Genomic DNA, 23274 nt, shown 5'->3' with positions numbered 1-23274 from the left:
AAACATGTTTACTAGGAAACTATGCTCCAGTGCCAGATAAAACCCATCACAATGGTTCCATTAGAAGAAATGGAACAAGGACAGGGCTTACATGGGTCTGATATAACCTAATCACTTCACTGAGGAGCTTGGCAGACAAGGGATATATATGATGGTGGATGGATGGATTTAAATTCTGCATCAAGACTGGTGATTACTGAGACTCATGGGTACTAAATTCTGAAACAAACTGAAGTTGTCTGTGCTGGCCTAAGCAGAAGTGCAGCCAAAAGCATGACATGCAAATATGTGAGGATGCTCTCCTTCCTGCCAGATGGGAGGGGGTTATCCTACACTCTCCCCTTCACTTCTGGGTTGCTAGGGCCAACACCCATCTCACTCATCTTCTCTTTCTACTTCTAGAGGTCACGGGCCAATGCAGTAACTCACTGCACCTCCAACCCACCACACACAACAAAACTGTGACTGCTGGGGTGGAGGGTGGGGGAGACCAGCAGAGCACCAGAGCCAGGGCAAAGACTCACAGATGCTCTTGACTCCTGGGACCAGAACTTCGGTTTGTTGTAGGCTGAATGGATATTTTTGGAGACAGGGGTGACTGGGAGGAAGGCGTGGAGGAAGACTCCCGCTGTCCCATCACAGAGTTGGTCTCTTTAGGCTGCTGGTCATAGTTCCAGAAGGCAGGTGGCTGCTCTGGTGAAGGGCTCTGCTTAAGCTGGCTGGGTGCAGAGAGTTGCTGAGAGAAAGAAACCACCCCCATGTAGTTGGGATTGCTGATGTCCGTGGGGGTGGAGCTGCTGGAAAAAGGGAATAATAAGAGGAAAATACACAGTTCCCTGCCAAAAGCTGCAGTGAACAGACAGCTAGTAAGGAAAGAGCCTAATGGCCACTGACTGGGACTCGACTTTTTTTTTTTTTTTTTTTAAAAGAAGGAGAAGATAGATAATGTGGGAGTCTTGTTGGCTGCTCCTTCCCCAGGACCTCTGCAGAGTGGGCTGCCAGGTCAGGTCACCACTCACCCTTCATATCACCCCCCATAGGCTTTTGTGGTGTGAAGTAGCAGAGTCACGCACTGCTCTGCAGCCACTTACAGTTAGTTCAGCTGGTGGCTGCAGCAGAGATGTACAAAGTAATGAGCAGAGCAGAACCCTGCTGAGCAGTGTGCAGGCGACTACTGTGCTCCTGCCATCAGAGCACAGGAATCTGGCCTCTGGGGGCATATTTCCATGTACTGGGAGGTGAAGGCAGCCAACTGCCTCGATAGAAAATGGGTCCTGTGAAATATATCCACTAGAGCAATAAGACCTCCTTCCTTGGAGTAAATCTGAAGTGTCTGAGAGTTGCTGGGATAGGAAAGGCTGGCAGTTTGAGTTCAGCTCCTGTGCCCAAGCTGGCAGAGTTAAAGCAGCAAGATTACCGTAACATGTCATCCTTGCCCTCCTTATCTGGAGAAGAGGAAGCATTTCCCCGAAAGCGAGCAACAGCTGCTGCTTCTTTAGCCATCAAGTGAGTAGATTTTGATTTTCTGTTGGAAGGAAAGGGCCCTTTTTAGGACAGGGACAAGACCACAGCCTAACTAATCTGTTCTCATTTACTGAAATGTCAGACAGTTTATGCCTGGCTACATTTTCCTGTGCACAGAAGCCTACCACCATCCCATTCCTTTATCTGGAAAGACAAGGGGAGATCTTGACTCTGTATCTGTTACCCGTTAAACCAGGAAGGCTGGTCGTTGTAAGGGGTGCACAGGAGCAGCTGTCAGCTCCTACCAGATCTGTTTTTTAATACACTCACAACATCCAACAAGAGCCACTCCTGCACTCAGCTCCAAACTGCAGGGTAGCTGCTTCTGGGTGTCTGAATTGTTATCTCTTGGCCCTTTACCTGATAGGTTGCTCCCACTCTTTGGCAGGATCCAGGCTGCTGATGCCCTTTGGTTTCTGCCCAATGGTCTCATCACGTTCAGTCTTCACGAAGTCTGGAGGCAAAGAACAGGCATGAAAGAGCACTTGAGTGGCTCACAGCCTCAGCTTAAGACTTCAAATCTTGGGGCTCTGAGCTATGCTGTTTTAATGCCTTTGTCTAGTTAGATTTCTTAGCTTGTCAGAATGTCAGTGCATAGACAGGACAAGTCCAAAAGGGAGCCGTACTGTCTTATCCAGTCAGGATCTGATGGCTGGGACATACATCTTCTTAGATTTTAAATAATGTAGCTATTATTACTGTAACACCATCAGTGCATGTTATGCTTTACTGACAAACAGAAGACAAAAGTGTCTGACCCAAAACACTTGCAATCAAATGCCCTGATCCTGGCCACACTTATGCATGTACATAATTTTACTCAAGGGATAATTCTAGTGAACTTAATAGGACTACTGATGTGTAAAACTAAGCACATTCATACATGTTTGCAGAAGGGGGCCCATGTTATACAAGCTTACTAAAGATTTCCCCTCCAGAATAATAATGGAGCAGTCAGTTACTAGAGAGTAACTCTTATGTGTGCCCTACACCTCAGAGGGCTGCTGCGAGGATTAAACAATGTTTGTAAAGTGCTTTCAAAATATAAAATCCTACAGCAGCAGGTGTTTGATGAGGATAAATGCTTAACAGCATCTCTTTTCTATAGGAGTGGGCTTTAGCATCCTACTATCGTCACACAATGGTTGAGCATTTGTAGATGCTGATATGTACTTTTGTATTACGGTTTTGAAGCATGACCCTGAGTGTTGGTGTTCTCCTGAACAGACAGCAATGGTAATACATTCCTACTGTCTCAGCTAGGAATGGAATTTAATATTTATCTATCCTCTTTGGAGACTGCAGTAGCCACATTCTGGGCCTGATCGATGTCCAGCTGAGCTGTAATATGGACATTCAAAGTTGAATTTTTATTACTAATGAAAATAAATGTTAACTTTTGCGTTCTGAAGCGTGCTGCCATGGGATTAAGAGAATGATACACAGCAAGATAGGAAAAAAGGCTCATTTTCCTTGAGTTGAGCAATTGCAGTTTGAGAGTCCTTAGTACCCTTCTCAACATACCTACAGGTGTCTAGATCAGAGGCAAATCTGTCTCCCTGTTATTCAGCCATCAAAAGTGGAAAAGCAACAATATAATTCAATGAAGTCTGCACTAGTGAGAGACAGGGAGCAGGCTCCCTCAGTCTCTTAATTCATGGGCAGAAGGAAGAGGAGGACCTGATTGTGACTGCTGTGTTTTCCTTGAATTGCTCAAGTACAATTCCTAGGAAGGACTGATCATCTTTGGATCCTAGTGGCCTCCATCAAAAGCTATTAGCTGTTACAAACTAAAAATGCCGCTAGGATAAGCTCCAGTTCTTTGATAGGAATCCGATCAGGCTCTTCTAAATAAAACCACAATAATCTGGAGTGAGAACTCCAAGAGCCAGGCTCTTACCATACAGTTTCTCTCTCTGTTTTCCTTGCGATGTCTGTAACTTGATTTCACCTTGGAAGACCCCTGTTCTCTCACCATGGTGTGTTAGCACTGTATGGAAGGGGACTAGCGATTCTGTAGCTTCTATTCCCAGAGCAATGCAGCCTTCACCTAGAGGATAGGGAGGAAGTCTGGAGCTGAGAAAATGACTACCATAGTCTCTCTCTGTCACTTCAGTCATCTATCATCTCTGTACAAACAGAACAAAGGTACCTTCAAACATGACTGGAACAAGAGTTTATGCTTTGAATCACAATATGGTTTGTACGATATCTGCAAACTCAGGGGGGTAAAGGGCATCCACTTCCCGTTCTCAGGTACTTGGCAAGGATTTGTACTGGACACTTCAGGCACCATTTATAACTTTGGCTTTCTGAACTTCCATTATTGTTCAGAACAGTTTGTGACCCTCATTTGAACTAAGTGGATGCCGGCAGAGTGGCTCTCTCCAAGTCAGGACTGTGGTCCTTTGGCTGGCCAGAGTATGAAAGCCAGCAGCACTGATAGTGAATTTTTCTTGGGTTCTGGAAAAAATGGTATCTTCTCCATCAAATATGGAATATGCAAGAGAAGCAGTATTTACAAGTCCTGGATAAAACCAATATAACAGAGAGTAACCTCTGCTCTAATCTAAGCAGAGCATATTTCCTTTAAATCGTAGACATTTTAGGGCTGATAAAGCTTACACAGATGACGTCTATAGTGCTGAGTCTTTTAATCCTCATTAGTACATAATGTTGCACACGACCTGAGTGTAATAGATATTAAGTTCTAAATCAGAATACAGAGCACCATAACACCTTCGGTCTGTAATAATTACTGCCATTCTCTCCCACTCTTCCGGTGATTTGGAAAAATCTAAGCAGAGCTTGACTCATACACAGCATTAGAGTTAGGCACTTACCATAGGATTCATCACTGTCTGAAGACTTAATGCTGACCAGGATGTGTTGGTCCAGCAGGTACTCTGGGTCTGAAATGATTGGAGTCAGCTGCAAGGACAAACCCATTGTAGTCAATACAGGAGAGAAGAACGTACACAGAAATCAAGTTCTTCCTTTGTACCTGGTCCAAACTAAACAAGGCTCAGCAAGACATGGTCCTGAGGGTTCCTGCTAATTCAATGCACAGCCCTCTTCAAGGATGTTTAAAGATATATGATAGAATGCTACACATTTCTTAAGTGCCCCCTTCCCATTCCCTGGAAGGCTGCACATCAGACATTATACACAGCAGCAGTGCAGTGGTTTCATTTGATTGAAAATCCCCATGAGAAAGTGATTTGGAGCCTAATTTCAATCCGTTCCAAGCTATTTGGCTATCACTGTGTTCACTTACTGTAAGATCATGGATGTTGCCCTGCAAGGCCCTGCAGAGCATTCCCCAAACTATCTGGCTAGGCCAGCCTTTCCAGACCCAACAGTTCTCTCCTCTTCGATTATCTCGAAGTCCAAGAGTGCCACTGCAACAGCTCCTCTAGCCCCTGCCAGTCTAGGGAGTTGAAGAACAGCTTCTAGCCCAATAACTGAATTTGGGTTTCTGACAGTAACACAGAATATTAGTGCTAGCCCTTTTAACATAGGCTTGCCCTCTGATTTAGAAGCAGGTAAATGTTTTCTACAATATGCACTTTATTTTAATTTAATCTTTATTTTAATTTAAGAGGCCACTTCTTCCCTGTATTGGTAAGAATTCCATCTTTGAAGAGTGGAGTATTTAACCTGCCCTGAATAAAATGCTTCCAAAATCTGAATGCTTGGGCCTTTTTCAAAGATACCAAGAAGAATCACTGACTAGCAGGACAAAGAAAACATGGGAAACTGTATCTTTATGCTTTCCAAAATGGAGCCTAGCACTTGAAACCAGTTTTTATATGAACAACAGGTTTGATTGCTGTTAATCAAACATGCAGACAGAGGATTTCTCTAAAATGGGTGTGAAAAAATATTCTCAACTTACCTTAGGAAGGGCCTCAATGAAATTCACCACCAGTTCCCCTTCATTCCAATCCTCATTTTCCCCTTCCTGGCTCTTTACAAAGCCTGCAAAGAGTGATGCAAAAGGAGATCATTGGCCAGTCAAGAAAGAGACCCACACAGCAAGAACTCAGCAACAAAGACACCTTCAGATGCTGGTTCCCAAAAGGACCAGCTATGATTTTTCCCCTTTGGGCACAAGATTTTGAAAGCTGTAGGATGCTTGAGAGCTGGACCTTGAGTGAATGTTTCTGTAGTAAATTTGCAAATGACCTTACTGTGTAATTGTTAAATGATTTTATTTTACCGTCAGACTTGGCATTAAAAGACTCAGTAAAGGCATGGACAGGAGGATAAGAACATGACAGCTCTTCCTACGCCACTCAAGATAGCACACTTTTGAAATTCTAATTTAAGCCTTGTAATATGCTGTTGCCATAGAAATTTATGCAAATTTTGATGCAGCCAAAAGATAATCTTTTATGGAACTGTCTTTGACACAGCTCTCTGATATGGGGATAATGTGATGAAGAGTACAGAAGAGGTATTCTGTCCCACTTACAGGACCAGCCCTGAGACGGGGAATAATATAATAAACACAGCATGGGCATGTGGTCTCACATTACATACACAGCTGAGACTATAGTCTTGTAGCTGAGGAATACAGAATACAAATTTCAGCACTGAAATTCAGAACTATTTACAGAATCATCTCAGTGAAGTTCCTTTTACTTTCATTTGATCCTCTGATTTACTCTGTTGAAACCATAGGAACCAAATCTTTTTTTTTTTAAACTCAGGGTAGCACAAATATTAATCCTTTATTTTGAAAACACATGATTACTTACAGCAGGCATGATTAGAAATGCAATCAATGAAGTGTTCACTAAGCAAAGATTTTCCTATGTGACAAACGAGAACACCACAGTTCTCTCACTAAAAGAGATGAGCTAATTTCCAAAGAAGACTGAAGAAAGAGCACAAGGAAGATCCTTCTTGATAACACATTATAGCTAAATGGCTGCATTGTTCAGCTTTTGTTAGTGACAATATAGAGTGACCTACAAATCACAACATACCTCGTAACATATCCCTTCCCCCTCTTTGAAGTCATACAAATAACCTAAATGGCCATTTATTTTGATCAAAGTGAGAGGAAGAGAGCTGATCAAAATAAGCAGAAAACCGTGTAAGAAACAGTAGAAGACAGGGAGAGCTTTACTTTCTAAGCAGCTGGAGTGGAACTCAATGTAGAATTTGGTCTGGGACTTTGTCTTCAGAGTGGCACAGCAGCGCAGGAATTCTATCTGTCCCTGGGATTCTGTGTACTTGGAATCTAGAAAAGGGAGGGACACCCATTCAGTTCCAAAAGAACAGTAAAGATAGCACATTTTCAACAAGACTCTCTCGGAGCTAGGTTTCTTGTTCAATGTATACAACACATTTGACCTGCCCTTATTACTAACCATTCTTTGAGACAAACTGTGAGGTGACCCCAACTTCAAATGTAGCAAAGACAGGGCTGTGGTCACTGGTCATGATGTCACTGGTGCAGCCTGCCAACGAGAGAGGAAAGCCAGTTAATGCCATGGGTTTCTGTTCTGACCCAAAGAGATGACTTGTAAAATAATCGTCATTCAGTCACTTTTCAGAAAAAACATAACTGTGTTGCTGTTGTAACTGTCACATCTAATTACGGTATTTCTATCTCTTCTCTTCTTGGTAATCTAAGCATTGAACAGTTATGTAAACCAGTTGTGTGCAAACTGAGGGCCATGAGAGGTTCTCTTGGGAGGCGTGAAGAAACTGGGATCTTGTGGGTCCCACAGGACCCACTGCCACAATAGCGGGAGCAGGATAAAAATAGAATGGGTACTGTGGAGTGGGACAAGAGCAGGATTAAAAAAATAGTCCTCCCACGCTGCATATAACATGAACACCCCAGGCAGTAGCTCCTGCTCTCTGGCCACCGAACTCTGAAGGCAGCGCCATGACCAGCAGCAGTGCAGAAGTAAGGGATTACTTCAGATTACAAGTAATGGAAGGGGAGCATGACAAATTCCACAAATGGTAGGGGATCATGACTGGAAAAGTTTGCTCAGCACTAATGCAAACACCACACACTGTGTACAGGGGGTTACACCATTACACACCATGATTCCTGTTAGATTTTCCCAGTAGTAAAGCAAGTGTAGGTATCTATGACAAAACGGAACACACCCCTGTATTCACACCCTATACACTATTGTAAATATTTTTGTACAGGGTACACCTTGCAAGGTATCATTTGAAAACTCAATTTGCTGGTCACTATCGTCCTGATAAAATGTGTGTGTCAACACTGCATGTGAAGTTATAAAATTTCCTTCTATAATCGTTAATAACACACATTCTAATTCCCACAGCCCTGTCCAAACTGAGGTTGGCAAATAGGTCTGTCCAAAACAAAGGAATGTGTGCTTGCCTTAATTTGCACTTAAGCAATAAACAGAGGCATCAAGCAGGATGGGAAACAAAGAGACCTTCAGCAGGTGAGAAAAAGCCAGCAGGGAACATCCTTCCACATAGACATTTTGTCTCCTAATGCCCAGCTGGAAATGTTTTTCAAGAGAGGGACTGAAACTGGAAAAAGGAGGGATAAAGACCCCCCCAGGGACCACCCCCTTCTCTCTCTCTGCCCATCACATTCACTGCATCTGAAGCAACAAAAGAAGCATTAATTGGACTCTGGAACAGGGATCCTGTCCTGCAGAGTTTGGTCAGTAAAACTGCTGAAAGCATGTGGTGAGAAACTTTGCTTGAATCTGATATAGTTTGTTGAGATAGGCATTAGTAAATGTTTTATCTTTATTTTTCTTGTAACCATTTCTGACTTTCAGGCCTCATTATTTGTACTCACTTAAAATCTATCTATTTGTAGTAAATCGACTTTTGCTGTTTTATCTAATCCAGTGTGTTTTAAAATTGAAGTGTCTGAATAACTATTTGAGGTAATGAGGTGACATATTATTCCCTTTAAGGAATAATGGATTTGCAATATTTTATATTGTCCAGGAGAGGGCTGGTCAGTACAGGACATACATTTCTGGGAGCAAATCTGGGACTGGGGATGTGTTGGGGTCATCCTGCAGTATAACCAAGGCTGGTGATACTGTGGCTGGCAGGGTGTAGTTACACACTCACGGTGTGGCTTGCCTGCTGAAAGGCTGTTTGTAAGTGGCCCAGGTGGGAGCTACGTCAGTAAGATATTGTAAGGCACCCAAGGTTGCAGGGCAGGGGTGAGAGCTACTCATTAGACTGGATTGTACCCTTGTGTGTCACAGTATCCCTGGCTCATCTTTGCAATACAAGCAGTACATTTAAAGAGCAAATCTATTGAGGAAGAAAACTCTAGGAACACAGCACTGTTATTTCCACATTACAAAACAATTCACAGCAAGGGATTCTGAACTAGATGTACTTCACCTATCTGTAGCTGAGCTGCATTGGCTTGATGTGCTTAGGTTACCCTGACTTCCAGCAAATATAACAGGTTGAACCCGAGGGGTCCAAGTGCCAGCTTTTGCAAAGTGACTATTTCACAAAGCCACTCATTGAATTATCTGCATGTCATTTGCTCTCACTGTCAGACCAGCCCACTTTGTCAGCTGAGATTTCTGAGCACATCTTCTCAAGTACATGCAGAGTATGTTAGCACTGTACTCAGACGGTTGGATCTGGCTCTGGTCAATGAGACCTTAGTGCCCAAAGTCTCTGTGTGTGTGTGTGTGCGTGTGTGCCTTATTTTAACTAAGAAGGGGTAAAGGTAGCTTTCTTGGAAGCCCATCAACCCTGCTCTGAGCATCAGCCAAGGGAGGAATTCAAGAGTTATGTAAGGCACTGCCCCACTCTGGAATGGAGGATGCTAGAGTTGGTTCTATTGAGTGGAAAGACAACATGTTGTCAGTTGACACAAGACTGGCCTTGACTATTTGTAATGACTTTTGGAAGCCTCGTGAAAGGCGCAGGATTGACAGCACTGGAAAGTGAACTCCTCTGCTGTCCACAGGACAGCCATAGCATGGGAGCAGCAGCGCAGATTTCCCCACACGCTAGTAGATCAGATTCTCAGCAGCTGCAAATTCCACTATAGTTCCATTAACTTCATTAAAGCAAGGCTGATTTAACAGAGGGCAGGATCTGGCCCTTTGTATTTTAGCCATGCTCTGGAAGCCCCACTTGTAGGGGAGGAAATATAGTTCGGCCTTCAAGACCATTCAGTAGGTAGACTGCTGGCACTGCCAGTTGGGACGAGACTTGTTCTGAGGTAGATGCCTATCAAAAAACTGGATCAAGATAACCAGTACATTTCACATTGCATTCTTTGCTGTAAACTGCCCCAGCCAGACGATGACCATGATGGTCTGGCACCAACAAAATATGGAGATTCTGCTGCTACCTGTGCTGGAAAACCTGGCTTGTTACTGCCAAGAGATTAAGGGTTTAAATCAGGATAAAATACAACATGGTTTTACAATAGGTAGATTGTGCCCGGCCAACTTGATTCTTTCTTTGAGAAGGTAACTGATTTTCCAGACAAAGGAAATGCAGTAAATCTAATCTACCTGGATTCACTAAAGCATTTGATACAGTTCCACATTGGAAATTATTAGTTAAAGTGGAGAAGATGGGCATTAATATGACAATTCAAATGTGAGTAAGGAAGTGGTTAAAGGGAAGACTAAAATGGGTCATGCTGAAAGGTGAACTGTCAGGCTGGAGAGAGATTACTAGTGGAGTTCCCTCAAGGATCAGTCTTGGAACCAATCTTATTTAACATTATCATTAATGACCGTGGTAGAAAAAGTGGGAATGTGCTAATAAAATCTGCAGATGACACAAAGTTGGAGCTGGAATAGCATACAAGATTTGGATGACCTTGAAAACTGGAGTAATAGAAATGGGATGAAATTTAACAGTGCGAAGTGCAAAGTCATGCATTTAGGGACTAATAACAAGAATATTTGCTATAAGATGGGAATGTATCATGGGAAAAAGAGAGGAGGAGAAAGACCTGGGTGTACTGGTCAATCACAGGATGACTATGAGTTGCCAATATGAAGCGGCTGTGAAAAAAATGTAATGCAAGCCTAGGATGCATTGGGCAAGGCCTTTCTAGTAGAGATAGGGAAGTGTCATGACCATTATACAAGGCCCTGGTGAGACCTGATCTGGAATACAGTAGGCAGTTCTGGTCTCCCATGTTTAAAAAAGATGGATTCAAACTGGAACAGGTGCAAAGAAGAGCTACTAAGATGATCAGAGGAATGCAGCCCCTACCTTATGAGAGGAGACTTAAGGAGCTTGGCTTGTTTAGCCTAACAAAATGAAGGCTGAGGGGAGACATGATTGCTCTCTATAAATACATCCAAGGGACAAACACCAGGGAAGGCGAGGAATTATTTAAGTTAAGGATCAATGTTGGCACAAGAACAAATGGATATAAACTGGCAATCAATAAGTTTAGTCTTGAAATTAGATGAAGGTTTCTAACCATCAGAGAAGTGAAGTTCTGGAACAGCTTCCAGGGGGAATAGTGGGGGCAAAAAAAACCTAACTTGTTTTAAGACTGAGCTTGATAAGTTTACAGATGGGATGTTGCCTACAATGCACATGGCCCATCCGTGACTGGTAGTAGCAATTATCTCCAATGGCTGGAGATGGGAAGGGCTCTGAGTTACTACAGAGAATTCTTTCCCAGTTATCTGGCTGGTGGGTCTCACCTACATGCTCAGGATCTAACTGATCGCCATATTTGGGGTTGGGAAGGAATTTTCCCCCAGATCAGATTGGCAGAGACCTTTGGAGTTTTTCACCTTCTTCTGCAGCCTGGGGCACGGGTCACTTGCTGTTTGAACTAGAGTAAATGGTGGATTTTCTGTAACTTTAAATCAAGATTTGAGGATTTCAGTAACTCAGCCAGAGATTATGGGCCTATTGCAGGAGTGGGTGGGTGAAGTTCTGTGGCCTGCAACAGGCACGTGGTCAGATTAGATGATCATGATGGTCTCTTCTGGCCTTAAAGTCTATGAGCTAGATGGTGTCATAACAAACCCTACAGTGTGGCCTTAAACTGGAAAAAAGAATCAAGCCAGGGAAGGAATGTTTGTGCTGCAACCCTCTGAACTGTATTCCGCATATAAATGAACAACAGACTTCATTTTCCAGCCTTATACTGTGATAAACAGAGATTAGTTCCAAATTGCATGTTTTATCATCAGGTCTCTCCTATGCAAGGAGATCCTACAAACGCCCCTCCAAACCATTTTTGTTTCAGACAAATTGCTTTGCTATCTACAGTCTGTTATCTACCCACCATAGGATTGACACACTACATGCACCATGGGATATGATTTCCAAAGCACTCGATCACACCAGGACGGCAAATTGTATTTCATCTGCAAACCAAAAGAGAACTGAAGTCAAGAAGAAGGGAAAGGACAAGTTTTTCTTCACAAAAGGAGAGAAATCACATGCCAAAGGGCTGTGTGCTTGTTCCAAATTATTTTTGTCCATTATTTGGCTCCTTTCAAACATTACAAATTTTAATTTTAATTTGTGCAGGAAATGGGAGAGAGATTTGTAGGTCACTTTTTTCTCTGGGTGCTGTTTTCACTAGCATATATTTTTGAATGGAGAGGGTTAGTCACCACCTACCCCTGTTGCTTTCTGCTTGGTGTAGGCATACTTCTCCCGGGTACCTCTTTCAAAGCGATAGGTTGGAGCAAAAGTGATCTCTTCTTCCTCTGAAACAGAGAGACAGCTGGTTATAGTTCTGGCTTTAGGAAAGTTCTAAGCCAGGTAAGGCACTTAGGCTACGGCTACACTGACAGCAAATTTGCCGCTGTCAGATTGATTTCTCTGGATCGACTGAGCAGTCAGTGCAGACCCGCTCAGTCGATCCAGAAATCGACGTACTAAGACCAGCTACAAAAGTGGCATAGCACTGCGTCAATGGGAACGCTGTTCCCGTTGGCGCAGCGCAGATGGAGCGCAGAAGAGAAGCTCAGCAGTCAACAGGAGTTATGCAAGTTTTTTGCGTAACTCCCATCGACTGCCGCCAAATCTCACAGGAAAGTGTAGACAGGGCCTTAGTATTCCCCCGCCCCATCTTTGCAATATTGCTCTGGCAGACAGTGTCTTTCAGTGGCCACAGAAAAGTAGGGTTAAGAGAAGAAGAGTTCAGAATCTTACCAAATTGCAGAAACACCTTTTGGTCCTTTTTCTCCATGAGAAGCTGGTCAAAACCCAGCAACTCTGGATACTGCTGTTGTCTGATCCTCTGGATAATATTCTCTGCTTCCTGGAAACAAGGAAGCAACAAAGTTGCAGAAATGCACTACATCTTCTTACAAACACTTCCTGGCTTGTGGGCAGGCTATAACACTGGGCACTTGTCCATCAAAACCACCAACAAACAAAAATATATATATCTACACCCAAACACCGGATACATATCAGCACCAGACGTTCCTACCTCACCAAGTCTTCTGCCCATCAAGATCTATCAAAGTTTTTATAAGGTTTGCCTGTCTCCCAAGTATCTGAACACAACACTGTTCTGACTAGGTCTGGGCCATTATCAAGCTAATTGAGGAGTAGAATGAATGAACAGAAAGGCATTCCCTTAGTCTTGGCAGTTAAAGATGGGCATTTGCTCTTGTTGGCAGTAGGTTGGGTGATGTTTTCGGAATCACAACATGTGATGTTTTCGGAACGGCTATTATTGATGAAACCTGGAGAATGGTGGTTTGTCAGATGGCATCATTAGTAAGCCAATGGCTCATTAATCTTTGAAGAGGGGATATGATGACTACCTCAACTCTCTCCAGGTGTCTCTCTAGAGACTTTTTTGAAGTGGCAGTTAGTTTGTGGCCCCTTCTCCCATCCTTTCCTAACTCTCTCTTTTCCAAGTTACTCTAGATGAGAAGTTGACAACACGTTTAACACAATTAAATGTGCCATCTGCCACTTCAGGAATTCTTGTCTCTGCTTTTATGAACACCAAGGAATCCAGAGGGGTCCTTAACCGTTGGAGGTAGTTCCACGCGATAGTTCAAGTCTCCCAGCCAGAAGAGATGAGTAAAGCGGTGAGTGATGTTAAATGGACTCAGTTTCTTATCTCCCAATGTCAGGAAGCGCAGAATGTTCATGTAGTTCTGGTTTCGCCTAGCAAAACAAGAAAAGACTGCCTGTCATACTCTGTTGCCAGAGGGTTTCTCAGTGCTAGGGGTTCACAGAGACAGCTGCTTTAACATGCTGGAGCCAGTTAGGCTCAAAGGACAGGGGAGATCAGGTTTTTAGCCATCATTCTTTAGAGAACCCCCCACTTCCACTTCACATGGACCCAGGTGACAGCTAGGCAGCCCCTGAATGCTCCGAACAAGTATGAGGGATGCCCTGCTGAGAGAACTTGGACAGTGGCAATTGAAGAAGGTGTCAGTAATTAATGCATTATCACTGCACCTTCCTTGGGAAAGGGACACAAAATATAAAAAGAAACCAGGAGGGATTCCCTTCCCTGAACTGTGCTGCTTTAGCAATCAGAGACCCATAGCTAGGTGAGGAAGAATGCCCCTGGGGCAGGCACTCTATAGGACAGCAATACACTGCACAGGCAACCTCAGCAAGTCCTGGAGTAGAGGACAGCAGTGGACTCCGTTTCATATGCAGTTTTGGGGATTCTCAGAGACTGCATGGCACTCTGATTGTGGGTACCATATCCTAGAGCAGCTCCTGGCTGCTCCGTTTTGTGCTGGAGGCTGTTTCTGTCCCCAGAGAAGCCTAAAATCAAATGGGTGCAAAAGCTGGTCTAATGCCACCTCTGATCCCTCCCCAAGGCAGAAGCAACACGTGGGGGGGACGGACAAGCGAGGTCACATCGTTCCCCCCTGATTTACTGCTTGGCTTGTACTGAGCATGCTCACACAGACTGAGTATGGCTCAGTAACAATGCTGAAGCCAGCTGCCCTCACATTGCCCTCCCTCTATCGGCAGGCACGGGTTGTCTCTGCCCCTGGGCTGTGGTTTTCTGTGTTGCACCTTCTGGCAGCACAGCACAGAATCTTAGCCATCATTTTTAAACAAGGCAAGAAATAAAAAGGTTCTTGGCTAGATTTTGGCAGCCGCTCCAGGCACCTGGAAATTTCCCTAAGGGGAAGTGAGCCCCTGGATGGCAGGGCTGCTCCAGTATGGCATTCTATGCCAACCCCTTCCTCGACCTAGTCCTGGTGCAGGGCTTCTTCCCAGGAGAAAGGCAGCATGGCCAATGCATCTCTTCAACACTGCCCAAATGGCTCCTTTAGGCTGTTCTAACTTACATCAGGGACTGGACTGGCCACCTTTGGCTCCAATCCCTCTGGTGTCGCAATGTACACTGTTGGGCCAGACCACAGAATCCATCTCTCTCTATTTAAAGTGTCACTGCTTGGTGAATGGAATTAGCTACCAGAGACACTTTCTCTGCTCCACACTCGGCCCTGTTGGGGTATCCTCCCCGACTGTCCCCAGCGATGCCCCTCAGCCTGGGAGGATTGCCCCGACAGTACCCTCCATTTTCCATCCTCTTGGCTCTCTCTCAGTGCACCTCAACCCATAAAGAAGACAGTGCTTCCTGCTGGCACCAGGGAGACCTTTGCATTCTCCATATTGCACTTGTGCAGAAAAACCTCCCAGTTTCTCTCTAGACAGCACAAACCATCAAAATGTCTCCATGGTACACAGTGGCAGCTCCACAGGATAGGCAGGTGGGCAGTGCCTACACTGCCTTGGGTAAGGGTACATGAGATATTTCTCCACACCCTTGAGAACACCTTTCTGTCTATTTCCTCTGCCCACTTGTAGATGTCAGCAGCTTCCAATGCTGGTAAGGCCAACGTTACTGATCAGATGATGATGCACTGACTGGGATACTCAGGACTGCCTAAGTGACGTCAACAGCTTCTAGTCTGGGAAGCCAGAGCTGCACTCAAAGTGAACATTTAATAGATTTTAAGGCCAGAAAGGACCATTGGGATCATCTAGTCTGACCTCCTCCATAGCACAGGCCAGAAAACATCATCCAACAATTCCTAACAAGAACAGCCATGCAGAGCCAGACCAATGGTCCATCTACCCAGTATCCCGTCTCTGGTGCCAAATGCTTCAGAAGGAATGAAAAGAACAGGGCAATTATCAAGTGATCCATCCCCTACTGTCCAGTCCCAGCTTCTGGCAGCTGGAGGTTTAGGGACATCCAGAGCATGGGGTTGCATCCCTGACCAACTTGGCTAATAGCCATTGATGGACCTATCCTCCATGAACTTATTCTTTTTTGAACCAGTTATACTTTTAGACTTCACAACATTCCCAGCAATGAGTTCCATAGGTTGACTGTGGACCTCAACACCTGCACATGAAAGGCAATGACATATTTCACCTGTATTTCTTTTCACTTCCTGAAGTCAAATGGCTGTTAACAAACCCTAAGGAGGTTCCATTAAACATGAATGACACCCCCACAGCTCCTTTATTACCTGGGGGGAAAAAGAAGGAAAAAATCATCAAGAAATCAATCCACCTCTGGCTGAGCAGTAGAAAGATAATAAAGAACATAACACTTATTAACTGAGATGGGGTGGAGGGAAAGGCAGACTTTATCAGTGCAGAAAGAATTATCACATACAGAACAAAGTGCAGGGAAAGTTCTTCTAAAGAAGGCAAAAAAAAAATATATATATATATATTTTTTTTTTTTTTTTTAAAAGCTAATTTAATTTCCATCTGCAACCAGAAAGGGGGATCCCTCTAGTCAGGCTGAAGTCTTTAATGGAGAAATTTATGAGCCCAGGATTGAGTAGAAAGACAGTTTTTCCCTCTCCCCTTCCCCCCCAGGTAAGATAGTGTCCATGTTGGTGGAGGCAGGTCTATCTTAGCAAGGCTGGGATTCATATATGCCCAGTTGGGGAAGACCAGAGCCACTTTAGTGTGACCCAGAGTGACCCTGCTGAAAGAAAACTTCATTTCAAAAGTCTCCATGGTCACAGAGTGGATGAAGCCCTCTGATTAGATTTGATTCTGTTTCCGTACCCAGTGTGTTTGCAATTCCTGTCTTCACATTGTTGGTGCAGATGTGGCTTATCCGGTTCTCATGTTCTGGCTTGGCCAGGACGACAATCCTGATGTTCCAGAGCGTGTGGATTGCTATCTGTCGGGGGTGAGAAATGAATGGTTATATCCTGGCCCAGAGACACCGGGCACATCTGGTCTGTCAAAGGCCTTCCCAACCTACTTGGACTCACTGACTGAGACTTTTCTTTGAGTGATGGATCCATGTTCTTAGCTTGTGTGGGTGGGGAGCAGGGAGAATATGCACAATTTCTAGTGTGCAGATATGCTCACTTTAATTCCTAGATCATCTTGGCAACAGAAAACACAACTTTATTTGTTACAGGCAAATGCTAAGAACCTCCCCATCTACCGTGACCTTTCAGGTATGATAAAACCTGTTCCTCACCTCACGAAAACTCAGCAGTGGCCAAACATGGCTCTAACAGAATTTGGTCAGCCAGTGTAGTTGTGCCTAAACTTTATTATAACCCAGGATAAAATGTGCCATAGCCCACAGAGAGAGCTAAGCCAGGGCAGTTGCAAAAGATACACCAATAATTTACAGATGTTCTCCTCTAAGAAGATTGTTCCCATGGCCTAACTGATGGTAAGTGTGCTATGTATGGGGGATCCAAGGTCAAGATCCATCCTTCACGCCCTACCTGGCAGGCACCGGGGCTTAGATTCTGTGTAAGGCATTGTTTGGAGCAATCCATCTGGCTGATTCAAGAGTGGTATCTAATGGAGTCCACAGACACATCCAGTCCCCTCTGTTAGCAGGATGGTCCCAGCAATGTGGGGCTTCGAGAGCAGGGAGGCATGGGCCAGAAGGGTGTTTATTCCTGTTTCTCTCCTAGCTGCTAGGGACGTGTGCTAGCCTCAGTCTGTTCTGAGTTGATATGACTCCTCACCACTTTAAAGCTGATACTGGTGATTTCCTGCAAGGATTGTCTCAGAACCTCAAGCCATTCCTTCTCCCCTTGGGGGTCCTCCTGTGTGCCAATGACATAAATATCATGGGGGATGTAGTCAGCTGTGTCATCCCGCGTCTTTCCCTGTCCCTTGGAGAGAAACCAGGATGTGATCTTCTTTGGGGCAGGTGCAGCACCTTTAGCAGCAAATCCAAAACCACAGTGAGTCAAAACACTTCAGTTAAAACCGTGAAGATATACACAGCACGGGGGTGAAAAGGCACAAAACCCCACGCAGCCACATACACATACGGGCAGAGACCATGGGCTTTCTGTCCAAATGACGTGCTATGGGCCAGACCCTCAGCCCAACCCTGCCTGCTTTGTGTCTGGCAGAGGGGAATCCCAAGGCGATGGAGCTGGTGCTACGCTACATCATTCCTGGGGACAACGGGCACCGGCAGGAGCATCTCTGTGCTCTGACAATTCCCATCTGCTGGAACTGCCCAGGGAGGCCATTGGCAGCCAGCTGTAACTGGCTATTCAGCGAAAGACTGGGACATTCCAAAGACAGCTCCAAGGCTGGGGAGCCACAATGGTGGCATAAAACTTGCCTTTGCCCTGCTGTTAAATTCCCTTTTCAGTCCTGAGGTGGATGGTTTCTCCTAGTCATGTACAGATATATCTGGAGTGCAGTCCTTCCCCTGACCATGGTCACATTGGCATTACGGCTGAAGCAATGCAAAGGGGCCACAGTGCATGCGAGAACCTGGCTCAGAGACTCAATTCCTCTTCTGTTTCACTGGAACATAGTCCCTGTGAGCGAGTCCCTTACGAAGAAATATGCAGTCTGGATTCCATCAGTCCCCAGGTGAAAGCAGGTCAATGTTGAGGTCGAGGTAAGTGTCTGGAGGAATGTAGGGAGGACTAGATGAGAAGGGAGCACATACCCATGTTCCAGGTCCCAATGAAGATGGTGATCATGTCAGGCTCTGGTTGCTCGGAGTGTTTATTCTTCATCTGCTGCAGAAGTTGACAGAACCCTTCTCTTTTCTACACAGAGAAAGAGACAGAGCTAATGAGATTGACTGTCTCAGTAACCAGAATCTCAGATTCTTCTGAAAGAAGAACTAGCTGAACAGGGAAGTGCCCAGAATACCTAAAGGGCAGATCAGCCTTATCTCTACTAGCCTGCAGGAAGATTGCTTTGCTTTTGGTGCTTTCTTAGGCCCTTTCTAAACCAGGAGAAAACGTATTGTTAGTACGTGTTAACTAGCGTGTTCTAAAAGCCTCGTGTAGACAAGGGGCATACTACTCTGATACACGTTCAGCGGGTCAGGTTGAACCCTACATTCCTCCTGGCACATGGTAAAGGCAGCATGCCTTGTCTACACTAGAGTTTTCAAACATGTAAACTAGCACGTGTTACATCACACCCTTGCATCCATCTAGATAAGGCCTCAGCAGGATTCAAGGCTGGTGAATGACTCTGGTATAACTACTCCACAGCTGAATCCTGCCTTTGTCAGCCACTGAGCATCCAGTGAATGGTGCAGCCCTAATCTGCCCCCTTCCGTTTCCCAGACTCTCATCAATATAGCAGGGATTATCATCACACTGTTGCTGTATATGTTATCCATTCTCTCTTGCATTAACTGGATGCGCTCGGATTATATGATGAATCTCACTTGTGCAGAGCAGATTAAAACCCTACAAATGCCCTTGTTAGTCCACTGCAGAGCAACACTGCACTCATGCACATCTTGGTGCCCCAGGGACAGAGTGAGGAAATACATCGTCCTGTACCTTAGAGTCAGTGAAAACATATTCTTTCCGCTGTGTTTTCTCTCTTTCAGTCTCCAACACGATCACCAGTTTGTTAGGGAATTTCTGGGACTTGATGAGCTGCAGGACTAAGCAGAGGCTGGGTGTCACTAACCCTATACCTGCAGAAATCTGAGCCCCAGAGAAATCTTCCTCTCGGCTCACTAGAACTGAGTGCAGGAAGCAGCATGCTCCCAGAGATCCCCCATTCTGAAATCAGAAGCTCCTTTTGCCTTCTGTTTGTAGACCCCACTAAGTGCACATTCCTGTCAATGCTGCCTCCGAAAAAGGGTTTTATACAGAGCCTTGAACCAACAACATGGCAAAGATGGTTTCAGTGGCTTATGGGTCATAAAGCACTGAGACCCACCTAAAGTACTTCACCTCTAACCCCTCTTCCTGATGTGCAGGGACTGCAATTGTTGCTAGCCTGTTGTAGGACACACAGGGAGAAGAAAGCTCCTTGTGCACCAGCACTAGAGCCAAGGACAATCTGATCCTTTAAGATTGGCCATTTCTCAGCATTTTGATTAGTTTTGTTTGGATGGCCAGGGTAGTGCTCTGAGAGGGTTGTTGGAATGATCCAGCAGAAATAACACATAGGTGCATTTGGCAAGAGTAACACACAACTCCTTCTGCCTGGCATTCACCCCAACCCCATGCCTTTTGTACAGGCAGTCTCTTCTCTCAGTATCCCAAGCATACAATTTACACTCCTTCCTCTGCGCATCAGTGGAAGGGGAGGTGAAAGCTGATCTGATGGTGAAGATGGTTCTGTCCCAGTTATATCAGCACCTAAGCAATTCTGAACCCCCCACTGGGGAAATTCAGAGGGGAGGTTTTGCTCAAAACCATGGTCAGCAATGGATCATTCTCCTAGTGAGGACGGAGCCTTAGTTGATAGTTCTGCCTCTGATCATCTCTGCAGTGGTTGGAGTTACGAGTCCAGAGGGGAATTAGAAAAATAACTTTTTCCTAATAAAAATCTTTCGTCGACTGCTTTAGCAGGAACCTATCCAGGGATAAAGAGAACCGATTTAAATGGGCTGTCACAGGACACAACTAACATCACCCTCCCCTAAGGATACTAAGGTCATGTCTACATACAGGCGCTACAGTGGCACAGTTATGGCACCATGTAGGTTACAGCAACAAAAGAGATTTTTCCAACAATGTAGGAACCCTTCTGTCAACCTAGCTGCATCTATGTTAGGGGTTAGCTGGCCATAGCTACAGCGCTGTGGGATGTGGATTTTTCACACCCAGAGCGCCATAGCGATGTCAACCTGAGTTTTAAGCAGACCAGGCCAAAGTAACAAACATGACAGCAGTACAAACTGCCTCTGGCTGAACAATGACCTTGAGAACAACGACACTGATGCCTTCTCAAGATCTGGCTTTACCAAACGGACTTTTTCAAAGGTGCAGCATACCCAGGAAAGAGATGGATTCACACCGGCTTTGGCCTAACATACATGACATTTGATGCTTAAATTTTTGCTGCTTACCTCCTTGATTCATACAAGGCAGAAATTGGAAATACCTATTATCAAGGGACGCTGCTTTCCTTGCAGACATACTGCCATTGTCTTAACTTATAATTGAAAGCCAGAGGCTGTAAACTGATTCTCAGAATGAGCCATTTACCATGATATTGACTTCCCATTTGCTGAAAATTGCCTTGGAGGCAAGCCATCTAGGTTTATTGGTGCCTTGTAAGAGAACAACATTCTCAGCATAATGGACTAATATGCACATTGGACCAAACTTTGCTCCCACTGAAGTCAATGGCAAAATTCCCACTGGGCTCCATGGGACTAATATATTTGTGACCCAGGGCAACTTACTTTTCTTATGGTTATAGAACTTGTCTTCAGGACCATCCTTGGCTTTCTTGATAATCAATTTTCCCATCTCCACATCGACTTTGAGGTGTGTTTTCAGGGAAATTCCAAGAGAATCTGCTTTCACCTTTTGGAAAAGGGAGAGATATTTCATAAACCATTTTTCTAAACTTCAGTCACTTATACTCGGAAAGCAACACCTAAATCAATGCACAGAAAAACATCTGCATGGCCTAACTCCATTACACCACTCCAGAGAGCTTTAAGACATGACCCTTACTACAGTACTGTTGAGCTATAACTGTATTATCTTTCTATAGTAGAGCATAGTATCCAGAAACTTAAGTCACCGAGACATTCCTACATTTATTGTGTTCTTCTGTTGTACGATAAGCATTGCTGATGAAGTCCATTTACCTCAAAGGTTACAGGAGGGATGAGAGAACGCCGATGAGTTGAATCAGGACCTTCAATCAAGAGTGTTTTCACCTGTAAAAATTCATGCATATAGATATCTGTTTTATGACTTCATTTGAGGGGGATCAAAGAAGGATTAATCAGGGCATTGCAGGAGAATTCTTATTACAGAGGTGGATTTTACTGATGATGAAAGGAGCATAAATAAAGCCAGAAGAAAATGAAGAGGGAACACGAGATAGTTATACATCCCTACCTTTTCTTCAACGGAGGACAGCAAAGAGATCAGCTGATTGAGCTTCAACACAACATTGACTGGGCTGGCTTCCCCAAGCAACTGGTAACAGTAGCATTAAAAAAAAAAAAGAAAAAAGAGAGAGAGAGAACCATGAGTACCAAACCCAAAGGAGCTTTGAGTTCACACCACCTCCAAGAAACAGCATTTAGCAGCAGTGAACTTTATGTAATACAAATCTAATCCGTAACGTGAAACACGGCAGCACAGAATGTGATTGAACATGCAGGAAAGTTGGGTTGGTGGAAGGACAGACTTGCATACGTGACGCAGAGGCCAGAGAAGTCTCGACATGCAGAGGAGTTGGGTGGTTGATGACAGTCAGACAGATTTGTATTACTGGGCCGTGGGCTGAACATGCAGATTGGAGTTTTGACTTTCTGGGCCGCAGGCACAGGATTTCAGTGTCTTGGTGGAAGGAAGGATCTGTCACAAAAAGACAATGACCAGCCAGAGGTGTTAAGCTGATGGAAGGACAAATTTGCAATTCTGGGTCACAGGCTGAAGGAGGCCGGATGCAGGAACGACCTGAGGTGCTTTGCTGCACTCTCTCTTTGGGACAGAGGGACGGGAGAAGGTGGAGAAGACTGTGAGGAGTTAGTTGAATGTGTGGTTAAATAACTCACTGTGTGTCCAGTGCACTGCAGCCAGAAACAGGCTAAAGAGAACAGAAGCATTACCTGACCCTCTCAATTCATGGTCACTGTAGTGCCCCATGCACAGAAAGCCCTCCCTCCCCATTGTCTGTGCCTGACAGACACTTTCACTCAGCTGCAACCACCTTTCCCCACGTCTTCCAGCAGCACTTACTTGAGAACGCTGATGGATACCAGGGGGCAGCTGCTGGTCAAACACCTTCTGTATGGACTCCAGGGAAGGGAGAGTGCGAGACGCCTCACTGGGAATACAAAGACATGTCAAAGGTCACTGCAGGATTTGTGTGGGGACCTTAAGGCAGGGCTCGACAAATTTGCTTTGGAGCTAGGAGCCAGCCCAAAAATTAAGGAGCCAGACAATGTGGGCCCAGCAGTGGGGTACCCTGGCCGGAGCTCAAAAGCCACTCTCCCCTCCTGGCCCCACCACTTCCTCCTGCCCCTCTCCCACAATGTGGGCCCAGCGGCAGGGCGTCCTGGCCAGAGCGCAGCAACTGCTCCCCCCAGAAAAAAAGTAGGCACCAGACTTAAATTTCTAGGCATCATGGTGACCTGGCACCTGGGGTTTGTCAAGCCCTGCCTTAAGACAAGGTCACGTTGGTCAACGAAAGAAGGATAAAGTAGTCCAAGGAAGTCAGCACAAAACCAGTTAGTGCTGCATACATCAGCACAAAGTCAATGTGGGTGTCTACACTGCATTGGGGGAGGTTGCAGCATGAGTAGACAGAACCATGCTAGCTTTAATCTAGCTAGCACAGCTGAAA

General features: G+C 44.9%; 1 protein-coding gene across 5 annotated transcripts in view; it reads right to left on the bottom strand.

Annotated features, from left to right (window-relative positions):
- The window catches only part of INPP5D (inositol polyphosphate-5-phosphatase D), a 113462-nt gene that overhangs the window by 3421 nt on the left and 86767 nt on the right, over positions 1-23274 (bottom strand). For 2 of the 5 annotated variants that reach the window (XM_067538804.1, XM_067538806.1), the window contains 21 exons: positions 22668-22755; positions 21819-21899; positions 21563-21634; positions 21149-21272; positions 19284-19390; positions 18428-18530; positions 17478-17674; positions 16546-16663; positions 15896-15992; positions 13509-13647; positions 12673-12781; positions 12136-12224; positions 11795-11876; positions 6906-6995; positions 6662-6775; positions 5423-5505; positions 4368-4455; positions 3425-3574; positions 1885-1978; positions 1418-1525; positions 525-797 (listed from right to left, as the gene is read on the bottom strand). In XM_067538804.1, the coding sequence (XP_067394905.1) occupies positions 525-797; positions 1418-1525; positions 1885-1978; positions 3425-3574; positions 4368-4455; positions 5423-5505; positions 6662-6775; positions 6906-6995; positions 11795-11876; positions 12136-12224; positions 12673-12781; positions 13509-13647; positions 15896-15992; positions 16546-16663; positions 17478-17674; positions 18428-18530; positions 19284-19390; positions 21149-21272; positions 21563-21634; positions 21819-21899; positions 22668-22755 (2406 nt within the window). The remainder of the gene's footprint in view (positions 1-524; positions 798-1417; positions 1526-1884; positions 1979-3424; positions 3575-4367; positions 4456-5422; positions 5506-6661; positions 6776-6905; positions 6996-11794; positions 11877-12135; positions 12225-12672; positions 12782-13508; positions 13648-15895; positions 15993-16545; positions 16664-17477; positions 17675-18427; positions 18531-19283; positions 19391-21148; positions 21273-21562; positions 21635-21818; positions 21900-22667; positions 22756-23274) is intronic. The other 3 variants (XM_067538805.1, XM_067538807.1, XM_067538809.1) reach the window with 3 other exon arrangements.

The sequence above is a fragment of the Emydura macquarii genome, unplaced genomic scaffold (assembly GCF_026122565.2).
Source record: "Emydura macquarii macquarii isolate MOO-44397 ecotype Brisbane River unplaced genomic scaffold, CSIRO-AGI_Emac_v2 contig_499, whole genome shotgun sequence".
In the NCBI taxonomy this organism is placed as follows: Eukaryota; Metazoa; Chordata; order Testudines; family Chelidae; genus Emydura; species Emydura macquarii.
The sequence above is the reverse complement of the archived record's forward strand: the minus strand, read 5'-3'. Positions and strand labels throughout refer to the sequence as shown.